General features: G+C 41.8%; 1 protein-coding gene across 1 annotated transcript; it reads left to right on the forward strand.

Moving 5' to 3' along the window:
• Nucleotides 1-2152: 2152 nt before the first annotated feature.
• On the forward strand, nt 2153-15178 carry PLEKHS1 (pleckstrin homology domain containing S1). The gene is made up of 14 exons (XM_066555066.1): nt 2153-2183; nt 2603-2694; nt 2786-2892; nt 4256-4390; nt 5576-5651; nt 6317-6424; nt 7088-7183; nt 8842-8955; nt 9939-10054; nt 11349-11558; nt 11783-11884; nt 12265-12400; nt 13151-13246; nt 14888-15178. Exons 1-13 carry the CDS (start codon nt 2153-2155, stop codon nt 13217-13219), a joined length of 1392 nt encoding a protein of 463 aa, XP_066411163.1. The 3' UTR covers nt 13220-13246; nt 14888-15178.
• The last annotated feature ends 972 nt before the right edge of the window (nt 15179-16150 follow it).

Below are 16150 nucleotides of genomic sequence, written 5' to 3' on the forward strand. Positions count from 1 at the left end.
AAATGCTGATTAAATCTGAAATTGGTTTCAATTTATGGTACTTTTATGATCTTTTAGGGTTCTTACTGCTGCTGTATATTCCAGCCATGATGGATATTATGATTTAGAAACAGCTCAGGAAATGAGGGGACTGTTCAGAAAGCTGAACCAACAAAACCAGGCTGTCTCCAGGTTTTTCTTCTGTGTGGGAGACATTTATCTCTGCCTCAAATGTGCATATTTTTCATTGCTTCTAAGTGAATATTAATCTTCTGGATTTCCCCTTTCCAGAGCAGTCTTTAGTTACTTCCCATGCAGAAGCAGGAATTTCCTTGTGGGTCATATTTCAGGTGTTTGTATTTATACAAGGACTATAAGAGGGCAGTCACAATGCAGGGCAAGGACTCGTCGTGTTTTGCTGCAGGAAGCAGTGCAGGGAATCTGGATTTACTTGAAAGTGTACTTCTCTAATAACCTTCTTCACCATGAAGACATTTTGCTTGTAAGTATTAACACAGTTTGTTTTCCTTATCTTGGAAATTTTTGAAGTTTTATAACAGCTTTCATCATAATGATTCGAGGCATTTTCTTTGCGTTTTGACTGAAATGTCTCATTGCATTTCAAAAGGTTTGAAGCAATCAAATCCCTTAATGCCTGGCATACAAAAATCTGAGGGGGTATAATCATGGAATTGGCATTGCCTGTTTTGAATTAGACATAACCTGTTTACATGTTGCTTTCAGTTGAAAAGACAATTAGATGTAACAATTAAAAACTTTTTCCCAAAAGGCAGAGTGAGTTAGCACAACTAATCTCACGGGTATTTGTCTTCCTACATGCAAATCTTGACTTTTACTGACATCCAGAAGAGACTTTTATCCTGTCAGAGACTCTTGGAACATTGTTTTGTAGTAATTGCATCCTTTGCCAGTTGAGGTGACTGTCAGTCACACTGAACACAACAATACATTGCCTTTCATCGCAACCCCAGGTGTGTACCCCGAGTATTGACTTTTTTTTTTAGTTTTGGAAATTGCTTTTTTGTCCTTTTATTTTTCTGGTAGGCAACAGATGAAAACTGTAGAAGCAAATTTTATAACAGTTTATCACGGCAAATATTTCTTTCCAAATCTTTCTTCCCAAAAAGCAAAAATTGCAAAGGTTTCCCTGAAAAAAACTCAAAAAAACACAGACAGAAATGTGCAGAAACCTCTGATGGACCTAAGTTTGCAGTGGGTCATTCCCATTTACAGCCTGGAACAGGAGGAATAAAAGTCTATAGCTTTAGGTGTGTCTCGGGGGTAAAATTCCATGTGTAACCCACCCTACTCATGACTGGACCATGTTTACTTTTGGCACCATGGAGTAAATCACTGAAGAAAGAGAAACAGAGGAAAGCCCTTAAATCTCTCACTGCAGCCAGGGTTCTCAGTAAAGAGCCAGAGAACAGCACTTGTAATCCTTCAGAATTTCCCAGGAGAGGCTCTGTGGCTTCAGGTGGCACAAGAGGGTCTGTGTAACCTCCTTGTAGTTACAACAAGTCCCAGCCAAGACCTGATTTTGCAGGGAATGAGAGTTTTGAGGTAAGGCAAAACAAAACTTTTGAAAAGGCATTGTGTTAATATGACAAACTTGCAAATCATTAAAATTGCTATAGTATCATACAGGTTTTTTCTACTTATATTTTAAACTCTTTAGGCCAAGTTATGCCAGTTTTGTACAGGACTGATCATACTTGGCAAAGCAGTGTCAGAAACATAAATGGAGGCAGTATTCCTAGGTTACAGGTGTTGTGACTAGTGCAAAAGAAAGGGAAAAATGAAGTTCTCTTAGCAGCCCTCATCACTTCTAAGCAAATCATCTTTTTGGCCTATAAAAGTGGATAATATTTGTTATTTGTAATTTTGTGATTGTATTATAAAATAACAAATACAGCATATAGTGTATAATTTGATATTATATAAAATTATTTATGAATATATTTAAACAAATAGTTATTATGGCTATTTTATGTATTTTAATCAGTATGAAAACAAACTGTTGTAAGATTTTTGTTATTTTCTCAACAGCAATTGTGTGTGCAGTGGAATGCTGCTCTGCAGCAAGCAAACTGAAAGGAATTAGCTTCCACATTTTGGCTCTTTTTGTTACCTGGGTGGAAGAACAATCAGGATGGCTTCTACAAGTAAAAGAAATTCTGCAGGTACAAAATTTCTTATACTAAAATTTGTCAGTGGTAAAGCTGTGAGATGATCTATCCTTACCTGAATGCCATCTATGAATTTCTTTAGGGGTGCATTTCAGATCACTAATTATGAAGCTAAATAAGACCAGACCCCAAAAGTTAAATAAGATCAGTTAAATAAGGCAGCAGCTCATGATATCTTCTGAGCCCCTACATTTTCTCTACCTTTACTTTGCAGTTTGAGCCAGTTGTCAGCATTAACACCAGGGAAGCAGGGCCTGGCTCTATATTTTATAGCCTTGATTTGTGTTTGTTTTATGGCCATTTAAGCACAGAAACCCAGTGCTAAGCAACAATTTCCAGTTCAAACAGGTCTTTTTAAAGAGATTAATTGGCAGCAAGTTAAGTAATGGTGCTGTTCATTTCTCTTTGATTAGTGAGAATTCAAAATACATTTTGCCCTGAAGGTGGAGTCTGCAAGCACGGATTCCTCATCAAATCACCACCTCTTCAACTTTTCAGCTCACAGGTATTCCAGCACAGATTAGTCATATTTCAGCAACCCCTCATATCTGCTGTCCTGAATTTTAATGAGACACAAATTGCTTTCTCTTTGGCAGAATTCCTGGAAAAGGCGTCTGTTTGTCCTGTCCAAGTCCAGCACAGGGAATTACATCCTGAAGTATCTAAAAGGCCAACACGTGAAAGGCTCCATAGCTGTTGACCAGTATGTAGCTCAAATGCATCATCTTTTTTGTTTTGAGTCATGTATCAGCGCTCTGCAATGGCCACTGATTGTGCAAGCACTTGCTCCTGACTGAACAGGTCAGGATTGGGTTCTTGACTCAAACCCAATGAACTCCACAAAAGAGTCCCAAGGGATTTGTAGGCTTTGGGTGCAGCTATGATATATGTAGAAGTGAAAATCCTGAATTGCTTTATTGTGATGTATCTGCCAGTGAGATACCTGGCCTGGCTCCACAATCCCACAGGCTGTGTTCCTGCATCCAAGGCTGTGTTCCTGCAGTAAAACACATTTCACCTCCTGGGAGGACAGTGCCAGGCTTTCACTCGCAGGTCAATCAGGACAGGCTGTGCCACTCCCAACTGTGGCACACGCCCTTTCCCAGCTTGCGGCTTCACAAAGTCCTTTGCAGGTTTGTGCAAAGGTCTCCTGACTTTCTCATAACCTTTTGGGCTGATCATGGTTGCTCACTGCCTCTTATTCTGCCAAGAAATCGCCCTGCTTGGCTCATTTGGGTTGGTTGTTTCTCTCCCGTCAGCACATGCCTACTGCAGCAGGACTGAGTGTCCCTGCCTTTGGACTGGCACCCTTTACCATGCCATGGGTGGTATGAAATATGTGCAAGGGAAACAGAAAATGTAATGGGAAATGTAAACATTTCCTGTCAGATCTAGAGGTTAATACTCCAGGCTCCTGGAATTTTTAGGCAAAGAGGTCACTCACCACATTGCTGTTGTGCTTCTTCCATTAAAAGGATTTACATTGTGAAGCTTTCAAAAATATTGCAGCTTGCTCAGTGGTCTGTGGTTACATTAGTACCATAATTATTGTTGTTATTACTTTTATTAATTTGGCATATTGGAGGTTAATGGAAGTAGTGCTTCAAGTGCTTCAAGTATCCATTAAGAGTACTTCTGTTCCTCTTCCCCTCCATTAAAACACTATTAATATACAATTAGTTTCAAATCAAATCTATTGTTTTATTGTGGTTAAAAAACTTCCACAAGAAATTTTTCTTACTATTGTTTCTTTTCAAGATTCTGAATTAAACCAAAAGCCCCTTTTTCCAGAAATGAGGAGCCATAGTCTGAGGACTTGGGAAAAGTTAATTTTATATATTTTGCCTGGAGATTTTCTTCTTTGAAAGACCATCTCTTTTGAATGTGTGCATTGATTTTCTTGAGCAATTTTTTCTGTGGAAAAATGTTTAACTTTCCCCTTGCAGATCTCATCATATTATGCTGTGCTCAGAGTAAAATATGGACATGCACACATATATGTGTGTGTCTATTTGTATGTAACTGTGTAGAGTAATCTAGGATGTTTCCTATGGTTGTCTTCACAGAATCATAAGTATTCAAGTTGGCATAAGTAATGCTGAAATTATGGAAACGGTGAGGAAGATGTTTAAGTGCCTTCCTGAGCAGGTGATATCCATCAGCACTGGAAGCAGATGTTACTACCTCATTGGGGACAGCAGGTGGGCATAGCAGGATGAGCAAAAGCAGTGGGACAGTGGTGTTAAACCAATGTAGCACTAAGCTGTGCCCCAAGGAAGGGCCCTGCTCCTTCACAGCCTCTCCCTTCCCTTCTGTGCTCAGCTACTGATGGCCCAGCTCTGGGATGAGGTGATTCAGCTGCCTGGTCCAATGGAAAACAGCTTTTTTCTATGGCATTGCTTCCCCTTACTCATGGCTGGGTTAATTTTTTGCTGGTCCAGGCAGGTGAGCTCTCCTTGCCTGCAGCCACCCAGTCACAGCATCCAGCACGTGAAAGCAGAGGGGGCACAGGGGTGGCAGGGGGATGGCAGTGGCAGTGCCATTTCAAACTGTGCTGCTCAGGGGACAGGAAAGAGCACAGACCTTTGCCTCCTCACCCAGCAGCTCCTGGGAGGTAGAAAAGGTTCTGCTCCTCATGGATAAACCACAATATTGCCTGAAATCTAGGTTATTAATCAAAGGAAGCAGACTGAAGACAAAACTTCTCCTGAAGGAAAACAGATCCCCAAAGTGCTGGCTGGGGCTTTTGCTGCAGCAGGGGGGTGAAGTCTGTGCTTTTTCTGGCTGGAATTGAGTCTTGAAGAGGGGCAGGAGCTGTTTCTGTGGAGGTGATCAGGCAAAGCTCAGTTAGGTGAGGGAGAGGAGGTTTGTCACAGTGCTCCTGTACTGCTGGTTCCCAGCATCTCCTCTTCAGTTTCCCAGTCACGAGCACGTCAGGGGGAATTTTTGCTTTTTTTTTGCAGAAGAGCAGCTGATGTATGAAATTCTGATAAGAAGAAAAACACATACCTGGGTGCTGCTTGAGCGTGCCACCCAAAGCCTTCCCCTGGGGCGCGGCTCTCACAGCCCACACTCCATGGGCAGCATTCCAGAATTAATCCAGCTAAATCCACTGCAAGCATGAAAAACAGCTTCAACAGCCCTTTCCTGGCGTGTTTCTCATCCTGGTGGCCCAAATGCATTCCCAAGAATTGTTAGCTCTCTGAGTCAGACTTTGCCATCTGGCTATAAACACACAAGCACTCTTTCCTGAAAATGTGCAGGGTTTTTCCCCTTGATCTCAGGGATTTTTGGTTTGGGCCCCATAGGAAGAAATAGGCAGGCAAAAGAATTGCCCTTGTGTGTTACCTGTCAGTAAGCTTTCACTCCTCTTGTTCCAACTTCAGGCAGGAAATAGATGACTGGGTCACTCTGATATCTTCAGTGTGCAGGGAGGACAAAAGAAGTGGATGCTGCCCTCAGGTGACATGTTACTGTACTTTATTTTAGGAAAAAAAAAGGTATTTCTCTTTTTCATTACAAAACTGTGCAAAGGAATTTTGCTGATCTTTCCCTTGCAAGTTGCCTCTGACCTTGGTTATTCAGAAATTCATTTTCATATAAGTCCTTTACCCTGGCTGTATGCACCAAGCAGGTACTGCACAGTCTGTCTGCACTGGGATTGATTTTACAGTAAGAAATCTCTTTGACGAGTTAGCTATATGGAAATAAGGGGAAGATTGATATTATGCTGCAATGAACCACACCTGTGATGCATCAGAGTGAAAACTTGTGTGTTATACTTAGTGGGTGCATTTCAGATATAGTTACATGTTGTTTTACATCAGTCTGTCAATGTTATGAATCAGCTGGAAGCCCCGGTAGTTCAAGCTCAGGCCCAAGTTTCTGCACCTTGTCAGCCAGCCAGGCCCTCCAGTGTAGACTCAGCACTAAGTACTCCCATCCCTGCAGCTTCCACACAGCTCAGAATGCAAGCAGGGCAAATTTATGTCTGCCTGAAAAATGCCATGCAGACAATGCCTCTGAGCCATTGGAAATAAAATTTGCTCCAGTGAGATGTGTCAGTACATTTTAGCCCACACCCAACAGGTGCCTGTTGTCTTCTACTGCTTTTCCCTTATTTCTAGAACCAAGATCTTCCAAATCCAGAAGTCAAAAGCCGAACTTCCTCTTTGCCACTATTCTTGAGTTCTGTAGGTGTGGCCAGCTTTCCAGACAGGCAAAGCTACCAGAAGGTAAACAAATTAACTGTCCTTCATAATGACTCTGTGCCTTGGCATGACTGTGACATTTCTTTTGCATAGGTGGTTTTTTTTCCATCAAAAGTTGTTCAGAGTTTCTGCAGTGGGTACCTGGGTGGTCTCTTCTGGTGGGGCTCCTGAGTAGGACCTGGGTGTAACACCACAAAGTAAATACTTTAAGAGGCAAGTCTGCATGTAAATGAGGGCAATGAGAGGCAATCCTCACTGGCTATCTCAACTGCCTGGCAAATTTTAGTGAACATTAAGTAAACTCCTGAAGATTTGCTTTGACATGCCTTGGCAGAGGCATGTGATGATTGTTTTGGCAGCTGCTAGCCACATTCCTCCTGATTTGTGATTGTGCTTTTATTTCTCTCTCTCTCTTTTTAGGCTGTAAAGCTTAGAGGAGAGTTCAGATCCAATTCCTCTCTGCCTTACTGACTTTCCCCTCAATATTTAAATAGAAGAGAGGGAAAGCATTGCTGCTGTCCTACAGCAATTGCAGTCCAGTGTCAGGGAGGAATAGCAGCCAAGGAATTGCTGAGTTTCTGTAGTCACAAAACTCTGTGCAAATAGCCTGGTGAGAGGAAGCTGAATGTGGGTCAGGCACCTCCAGTGTATCTTTATGAGGAGTCAACTTTTTTCCTTTTTATACAGGAGAATGGTTCCTCAGAAGACAAGAACAGGCCTTATTCAGATCCTGGCCCCCATCAGGCTCAGTGTGACTCATCAAGAGGAGTTTGTCCAAGCCTGGTGAGCAGAACAATTCAAACAGCTCTTGCCGTGTTCCATCTGCAGAAGTGAATATTGGCTTTTATCTCACCTGGCTATCTGTGACTATAGATCATCCACCTACTTTCCTAGCACATCAAGTTGATTTCCACTATGAAAGCTTCCTAAGTATTTAGTCTGTTTTCTTGTTTACCACTGAAAATGATCTTCTAAAACTTGCTTGAAATACCTGTGTTGAGGGATTTTTGGGTCAGAGCCCCAGAGTTTATGTGCAGCAATTTCAAATTGTGGCAGCTCTCGCAAACTTGATGAAGAAAGCTCTGCATTTGCACTGGTTGAGGATTTGTCCCTCCCTGCACACTTCTCAGTTGTGCCACAGTTGCTCCTAAATGGTTTATTTCTTCAGCCTTTGCCAGTAGCAATCGAGTCAATGTAACTAAATTACAGAACAAGAGCTTGTTAAATTGAGGCACGTCTTCGAACTGACCTTCTGTCAGCATTAATATGTCTTCAAGTAATTTCACTTCCATATCTAGCAGGACTGATTTGGGAAGATAAAAAGATGAATGTTATCTTGTATTAGTGGCTAAGTGTTCTGACCCGTGTTCCCTGAACCAGTGCCTGCAGCAGTTTTCCTCTGCTGTGGATTGCTGCCTTTGCAGCAGAGTCAAGAGGACAGAAGGCACAGCCAAGGCTCTTGCGCACCCCTCTGCAGCTCAAACCCATCTTTACTGACAGCTTATGCATTGAACTCTGGCCTGGAGTGCTGGGATACAGGGCAAAGAGTCTGTTCTGCTATCACAGCTAACAGGGTGGTAAATCACGTGCTGCAATCACCATCCTTGTATATAGGCTGACAGCAAGTATGAGATAATACAGCTAAATTTAGTGGAAAGAAGTGAATAGTTGAAACTACATTGCAATGCCATGGGCAGTCAGCATAGCCCAGCTGATGCATAATACTTTATAAAGTTGCAGTAATTCAGTTGTGAGTCTGAGCTCTGAAATGCACTGAGTTAACCCTTGGTCTGATTTTAACCAGTCCTGCTCTGGGTGTATGTCAAGAATTTCTTTGTGTCTCTTCCTTGTGCATACCTTTTCTGTCTTATTCATTAATTCTTCTCATACCTACAATGCCTTAGAGAGCAGGTATTACATGCCGCTGTTCAGGCTGGGACAGGCTGACCATGAGGGTTAGAAGATAAAGAATTTGGATTTTAAGCCTGAAGCAAAGGGAATAGCACAAAGCTCATGTTTCTGTTTTGGCATGTGTGAAAAATAAATAACCTTGCTGTATAGAGAACAAGAAACAACAATATTTGTTCATTGGATAAAAATATTTCTCTTGCCTCATAAGTTTAACATCTGCTAACATCTCTGGACCTATTCTCTGCTCAGTGACATGCAGACAACTGGCTTCCTAACTAATCCCTTGTATTTACTTCCTTTTAGCAGCGTGAGTCCCCATTTCAAGCATCTGATGTGTTTTTATTGGTGGTTCCCTCATCCAGGCCCAGATCTTGAAAACTCTTTGTTAAGTAATTGTCACTCATGCCAACAGGATGTATCTTACCATGTTTTCTGTGAATATTTGCTGATTCTGTTATTTCTTCACGAAAAGGGAAAATGCATGTTAATCTGTACAACTGAGCCTGTTAAATACAAGCCCATTCTTTCAGCAGGATAAAATTCTGGGAGGAAGTGAGGAAAACCTGCTGTTGTCAGATCCAGAGGAAAACATGAAAAAGGATGAAGAAGATTATTACCAAACTCCCAGCAGTGTTTTAGCTAAGGTAGTTTATCAGCTGTGGGTTCTGCTGCCCTGATAACAGCTCCAAGGACACAGGAGACATTTAATGAGCCAAAGAGGAACTGGTAGGAGGAACCACTTGTACCTTGCAAAAGGAATACATAGATAAAGTACTAGGTAATAGAGCTTTCATTTATACAAGAAAAAAAATACACTAGACTGATTCAAAAGATCTTCCTGGTGCAAAGTGGCATTTTGACAAAAACATTGCTGATTTTGTTGAAATTCCCCAAACTGACTGTTTCATTGTTAATGGCTTTTGCCTGTTGTATAATGGGGTAGGGTTGGGGTTATTTTCTGAAATTGGAAGCTTCATTTAGAGAATGTAGCAGTACATTAGTTTTATGTATTTTGAAATGTAATTCTGTTGAAAAACCAGTAAGCTGCATAAAAGCAGTACTTTTAAGACACTGCAGTATATTTTGGTATCTGCATTTCACTGTGAAACAAGAGCAGAAGAAATCATACTGTTAATTTTATACAAATTTTGACACCAAATTTGGGAGGCTAATTTCAGGAGAAGATAAGTGGTCAGGAGAAGTGGTCAGTTTTCTGCAGAAGTCACAGACTGTACATCAGACTGAAGGACATCAACAATGGTGATGTGGTCATATAATCTAAGTGCTCGAAGTCAAGCATACCCAAGTACAAGTCTCCTTTTTCAGCCTGCTTAAATTAAAAGGCAACTTTTTTTTTTTTTTTTTGTGGTAGTACTTCAGAATATACAGAATATAGCTGGTCATGTCCCAGTCTGGCAGTGCCAATAATTCCAGCATTAACTTTAAGTTTCAAGCACGTTTCTAGTTCCCAGTTTCTGGGAATTGACTGATTTGAGGAAACCCAGGCTATATCAGCCAATATGTTTAAACAGCACGAGCACAGAACAAAATAGGGAAATTAAAAGGGTTTTTTTCTGTAGGCAGGGCAATGACATTAATGTCCTATATTGCTGTGTGTTTCTGACAGTGCACTACTGAAGTATCAAAGCCTGACCCTACAGCTGAGTCTGATGTCCCTGTGCAAGAGAAGCCAGAGCAGAACAGCTCAGTAAAGGAGAACATTTATATGTCAATGAAATCAATGTAAGTAGCAACTTCATTAACGTTTTGGAAATTGAATGTGGCACAGCAATAGAGATAGAGCTGACATCTCTGGTATTTGTGTAACAAGATCTAGAGGCTGCATCTTGTTTGAATGAATCCTTGTTGAGTCTTAGTTCACAAAGTTCAGCATTCATGGGAACACTGGAGTCAAATTCAAACTGATCAACATGAAATTTTAGCTCACACTGCACACTCCTGCACTTACACAGGCTCTGACTGTACAATGCAGCACCTTTGGTTGACTCACACTTTTTCTGGGTTTTCATGACAGCAGCTCACCACTTTACTGAGTCACTGCAGCCAAACTCCAACAACCTTTCAGTCCAGTGCTCTCCAAAGCAGGCAGCATTATCTAGAGGTTAAAAGAGAAAGATAGATATGGGCCATTAGCTCCCAACTTTTCCATGTAGAAGTTGTGTGAGTTATGACACATCCTCCCTTTCATTTTGCCATCCAAAGAGCGGCTCTGTTGCTGTGTGTTTTGAAGGTACAGTGTGACAAAGAATGACCTGAACTTTGTGTCACAGTTCTAGGGCCACAAGGCCCTAGCCTCCACAATACATCACTGAATACTGAAGAGAATTGTGCCTGCAGGGTAAAGCTCCTCCTGAGCCAGAGGAGGGGTCGGTAGCTGTTAGCTGTGGCCTGACACCTGCAGACAGTCAGATCTTAGCCACATGGAGAGAGGCAACTGGAAATGCAGACCCACTAACCAGACAATCCCAATAGGTTAATTCAAGCTTCTCTGTGACTTTGGGACCCCCCCAAGGGGAATAACTATAAAAAACCTCACAAGGTTATGCCATCTGAGTTAAAATATACCAAGAGCAGTTTTTGCTACTAACCCCAGTCTTGTTTGGGGCACAATGGGGAGTCAGCTCCAGGCAATATAAGGCTTATAAAATAAAACTAAAATGATTTCAAGTAGTTCTGAGTTATCACATCTCCCAAGGGACAGCTTTACATCCCTGAAGAACCCAGTACAGCCAAGGCCAACAATCTGTACTGAGTTTCTTTGTCAAGGCATGCTGTTAGCTGAAATGTTTCCAGGCTTAATAAATAGTTTTTGCATACTGAAAATGTTTATTTTGAGATTTATGGTCCATTTTTAGAAGGGCTGTTTATTTTACTTAGTTTTTATTTTGTCCACTGGATATTCTACAAGAACTTGTTATTCTTTGCTTTATTGAGGGCTGCTTGATCCAGCTTCAAACACAGCAAGAGTGCCTGGAATTGTCAAACCCCTTAATTTTTTATCATCATTCCTCTTTAGTAAGCTGCTGGATGAGACATGCCAGCTCACATGCAGACGTGATGGGCTCCCCTCCCCTCTCAAATGCCAGAGCAACAGTGCATCTCCAAGAGACTTGGAAGCAGACAAAGGCACAAAATTCCCAGAAAGCAGCACCAGCCTGCAACCAACCCTCCAGAGAAGGCAAAGCTCATTGCCCCTCTCGGTGGTTCGCTTGTCTATACTGCTCAGGTAAGTGTCTTCTCCAGCTGGTAGCAGAGGAGACAGACGTGTTCATGGGCTTCATCCTGCCAAGCCTGGCAGCATTCCAGAGGCACTTTAGTCATGCTTTTAGTCATAGCATTCAGTTTTAGGGAGTCTGCAAGGAGCAGGGAGTTGGACTCAATAATCCTTATGGGTCCTTCCAATTTGAGCTGCTCTGTGATTCTGTGGTCTCTGATGTTTTTCTCTCACAGTCAAGTTACGGATGAGATGCAGCTGCAGAAACTGGATATTTTTGTACCCCTGGCTGATATTAACAATTACCTAAAACTTACTGAAGCAGCAGGACGAATATGGTAAGTCTGGATGTCTTGTGGCAGTGCCTGTGAGATGGGAATAAGTGTCAGGCACAGAAGTGTCCAGTTGCAGACACCCATGTGCAGTTTTGGCAGGGCAGAACAGGGCAGGGGCAGGGCTTGCTGGCACTTCAGTGATTCCTTCTGCTCTCTCTGATTCTTTTTGTACTGGAGTTTGTATTTCAAATGCTGTTGTAAAGAAGAATGCAGCATGCTGTGGAATAATTAGTGATGGTTTCAACCAGAACCAGACCAAAAATGTACAAAGTCGTTGAACGTGTGTGTCATTTCCAGAGGGCAGCCCCACGAATGGAATCCTGTCCAAAAGTGCAGTGATACAGGATATCCTGTGTGGTTCCTTTGTTCTCTGCCCTCCACAGTGTCTCACAGTGGGCTGGTCCTCTCAGGCTGGGCTGCTTGTTTAACCACGGAGACCACGTGGTGGCTGTGAATGATCTGCAGCCCCAGGGTGTGGAGGAGGCTTACTTCTTCATCAGCAGGTCCATGAGAAAGGAGGTAAGCTTGACTAACCTTGACTCAAATGTATCAAGCCAAATGAGAAAGCAATTCCCTCTTTTCCATTTCAATTCAAACCAGTTTACTCTGGTCTAAGTTTGGCATGAATAACTCCAGCACCCAGTATCTCCTCAGCATCATTCTGATGTGGTGTCTGGTATTGCTGTGTGGGGAACACAAGGTCAGCACTGCAGAGTTTGTAGAAGAGTTTGAGCAACACCAAGAGATGTTACTGAGCAACCATAAACTGGAGTTACTTGGGATTTTTTTGCCTAATGCATATAAATTGCAAGTTTTGGGAAATAAACCATTGCCTCCCGTGGATGTGTGGTTGCTTGTAGTGGTTTGGGTATTGAGGGCAGAGCCCTGGACTCCTATGTCCTCTTGCTTATCAAGCACTACACATCTCCTCGTGTGAGACTGGGTTTTTTGAGGAACATGGGACATTTCTAAGATGTTCTTTAACCCAACTGTGATCCACAATGTGTTTCTGAACTCCTATTTCAGTATTGAGGTTCATGACCCATATCCAAACACATTGATGTTTGAATTCTGCTGAGAAGGTTGAGGTCATGAGATGCTATTGCCATCTAAAGAAAGGAAAGCCAGTCTCAGCAAGGAAAAAAAATACTCATCTCTCTTTATGGAGAATTTTTATTTAGCTGGTTCAAACACAAGTCAGATAGTTGCACAAATATTGACCAGATATAACAAGCTATAAAAATGTCCTTTTTTTTTTTCTTTTTTAAGGTGAAACTTACTGTATGTAGGATTCCACATTCAGATACCTTCCATGCTAAAGGCTGCTCATGTTCCTGAAAAAAAAAAAAAGACCTCAATGATTAGGTAAGTGCCAAAACTCAAGGGGAAAGGTCAGGGAGGAGAAGGTGATATATGTAGAGATAATCATCTTCCTGAGCTGCCAGACATCTTTTGTTGCTGAAGTACAAAGAACGGAGAATGTGGATTTTGATTTATGTCCTAATAACTTACTTTGTGGCATGAATGGCATGTATTTGGCTTATATTTCATGTTGCCATGTCTTTCTGTTACCTGGAAGAAAATGAGTGTCAGACCATTTACATGACCTTTGCACTGTGTATACTTTTCACTTCAGCAGGAAATACTGGTTTGTGCCTCTGCTCACCTCTTTACACTGAGTTACAATGGTTTATTAGTGAACTCCTAATCACTCAGAGGTGGCCAAACAACCAGCATTTGGCCTAAAGCTGTGTTTTCCCTGGATTCCCCTGAGCTACAGAAGGGTCAAGTGAGCTAAGAGCTGCAATGTGGGAGGAAAGGCTGGTGTATAAAATGGTGTTATGCCCCTCTTATGATACAGCCACAAAAATATGTCCAAGGGATGACAGGAAGAAGAGCTGGTTGGAGAAAGAATGTGTCTGGAGCACCTTTGGGTCCATTGGCAGCTAAGATAAGCCCTAAGTGAAAAAGGAATGAATGGATTTGGGAGAGAAGGGCTGGCCTGCTGTGTGAAAAGTAAAGACAGCTGGGAAAACCACAGAGAGAAATGATGTATCTGAAGGCATGTGCTCTCACCCTAATGCAAACAGTTCAATGTTTCTCACAGAGAATGTTTTGATGCTACCAAGCAGTACCACAGAGATGTCACTGGTGCAGCAGGATTTCCAGAGCAAGTGCTCATTTGTTTCCCAAACAAGGATGTTTCCTGTAAATATTTATTTGTGGAAATGCCTTCCTTGCATTGCTACCATAGAAACATGACCAATTTTCAGCTGATAGCACACCAAAAGGAAATTGATACAGAGCTGCCTTCAGGAGAGCTCCAGTGGGTGCCAAAAGGGAGTTTTGTCCTGTCCTAGAGTGACCTCTGTTGCTTAGAGCACCGTGGTGTGACATGGCAGAACACATACCTGTGCCCTGCATGAACATGGACACTTTGTGTGGGCATTTTCACACACCCATACTGCTGTAAAATAGATACTGGCAATATACAGTGCTGTGGCAACAGACAGAATCACTGGGTTTGAGTACTGATCATTTAATCTTGCCAGACACAACCAAAATAACCACTGGGTTTAGCAGGCACAGGAATACTGATATTAAGAGGTTTGTATAAGCTTTGATTAAGGTGAATTTGGCTCAAAGGAGGTATTTATCCAGCCTCCAACAGAATAAGGCCAGGTTGGCTTCTACAGTAAGGAACTACACTCACTAAAAATCAGCATTGGTGTAACTTACTTCAGTAGTAAATTTGACAAATTTGGTGGGCTTAAAAAAAATTGTTATAAAATTTTATTCAGCTGAAGATGAAAACAGCATCATGTAACTCAAAGCAGGCAAACACAAATATGTATATAATCTATTCAGACTCAGCTCCTGTTCAAAAGATTAATTTCCACACTGAATGTTTCCACAGCCTGTCGCTTCTGCCTTTGAGATAAGAGTGTTTGGGATGTGCTTGTTTCTCAAGGTGGAAAGGATCACATTTTGATTTTTCTGTTTCAGTGGTGTTCAAAGGCCGGTTTGTGCTGAATTCTGCATAAAAACAGAGGGACGTCCCAGTTCTGGAACTACAGAGGCTGAAAATGGAAGAAAACACATTCCTTGGGAGCTCTGCTCCAAAGCTGCTACGGGAGTCCTTTGCTCTGCACTGCTGCTTTGAGCACAGCAGATCCATTTCTGCCTAAGGAGCCCCTGAGGGATGGGATGGCTGGCTGTCACTGTCCAGGGCTTCTTCCAGCCCTGAAACTCTGTCAGTCTGCTACAGCAGTCCTCATGGCCTGAATCCTAAAATCACACATCACCTACTTCAAGAGCCTCTACTGAGGATGCTGTCCTCAGCCTTTCCTGGCCAAAGTTTGCCTCAGCTCTTCTGAACTTTGGAAGAGGAAAGTCCAAACTTTTCTGTGTTTTTCCAGGACTCATCTCTCTGTAAAAATCCGGAAATTATTTTCTAATATTTATCCTAGACATCTTTTTCAGAAAATTAACATGATTTTTTTCTTGCCCTATTTTCAGTGGGCATAGGGAATTTGAATTGCCACTGTCTGCACAGAAATCTTCATTATGGAAGATATTTTTTCTACCTATTCTCCCTTCTCCTTTTCTTAGACCAAACATCCTGCATTCTTCCATCATTTTTTCAAACACTTCCTGAAAATGGTAATGCAAGACCAATACCTTGTGTTTCCAGTTATGGATGAACAGAGGAAGTGAGAAGTTGAAATGCGAAGAATTCAATTCAAATTGAATTCAAAGAATTCAAATTCTTTTTGAATTCCATCAAAAAGAAATCCAAAGCCATGAAGCAATTTCCTAGAACTTCATAGAGAAACATTTCTCCAAAGAGGTGAATTGGTGAAGATTCTCCCATGGTGGGAGAAGAGCCACCTCCATGGAACCTGCTGCTGAAGCAGCTGTTGAGCACTGCATGCTGCACCTCTCAGCCATGGAAGAATGTTACTTTTGGACAAAACCAGAATTTGGTCAGATATAGCATGTACAGAATAATTCCAGAATATTTTAGAGAACTGGGGGATTACTTCTGTGCTTCAGTAAACAGTTACTCCATAATGTGTTACTCCATAATTGATCATTATGTCAGTTTGCACAGTGCTAAATGCAGATAATTAATGTCACATATTGGCTGATTCATAACACTTACAGAGATACAATATGGAAATTACATTGGTACAGTAAATTCTGGTAGGATGTGTGAAGTTGTCTGCCCACATATGATAAATAAATGTCCTAACACTTTACAACACA

Source organism: Molothrus aeneus, chromosome 8 (assembly GCF_037042795.1).
Source record: "Molothrus aeneus isolate 106 chromosome 8, BPBGC_Maene_1.0, whole genome shotgun sequence".
Lineage (NCBI taxonomy): Eukaryota > Metazoa > Chordata > Aves > Passeriformes > Icteridae > Molothrus > Molothrus aeneus.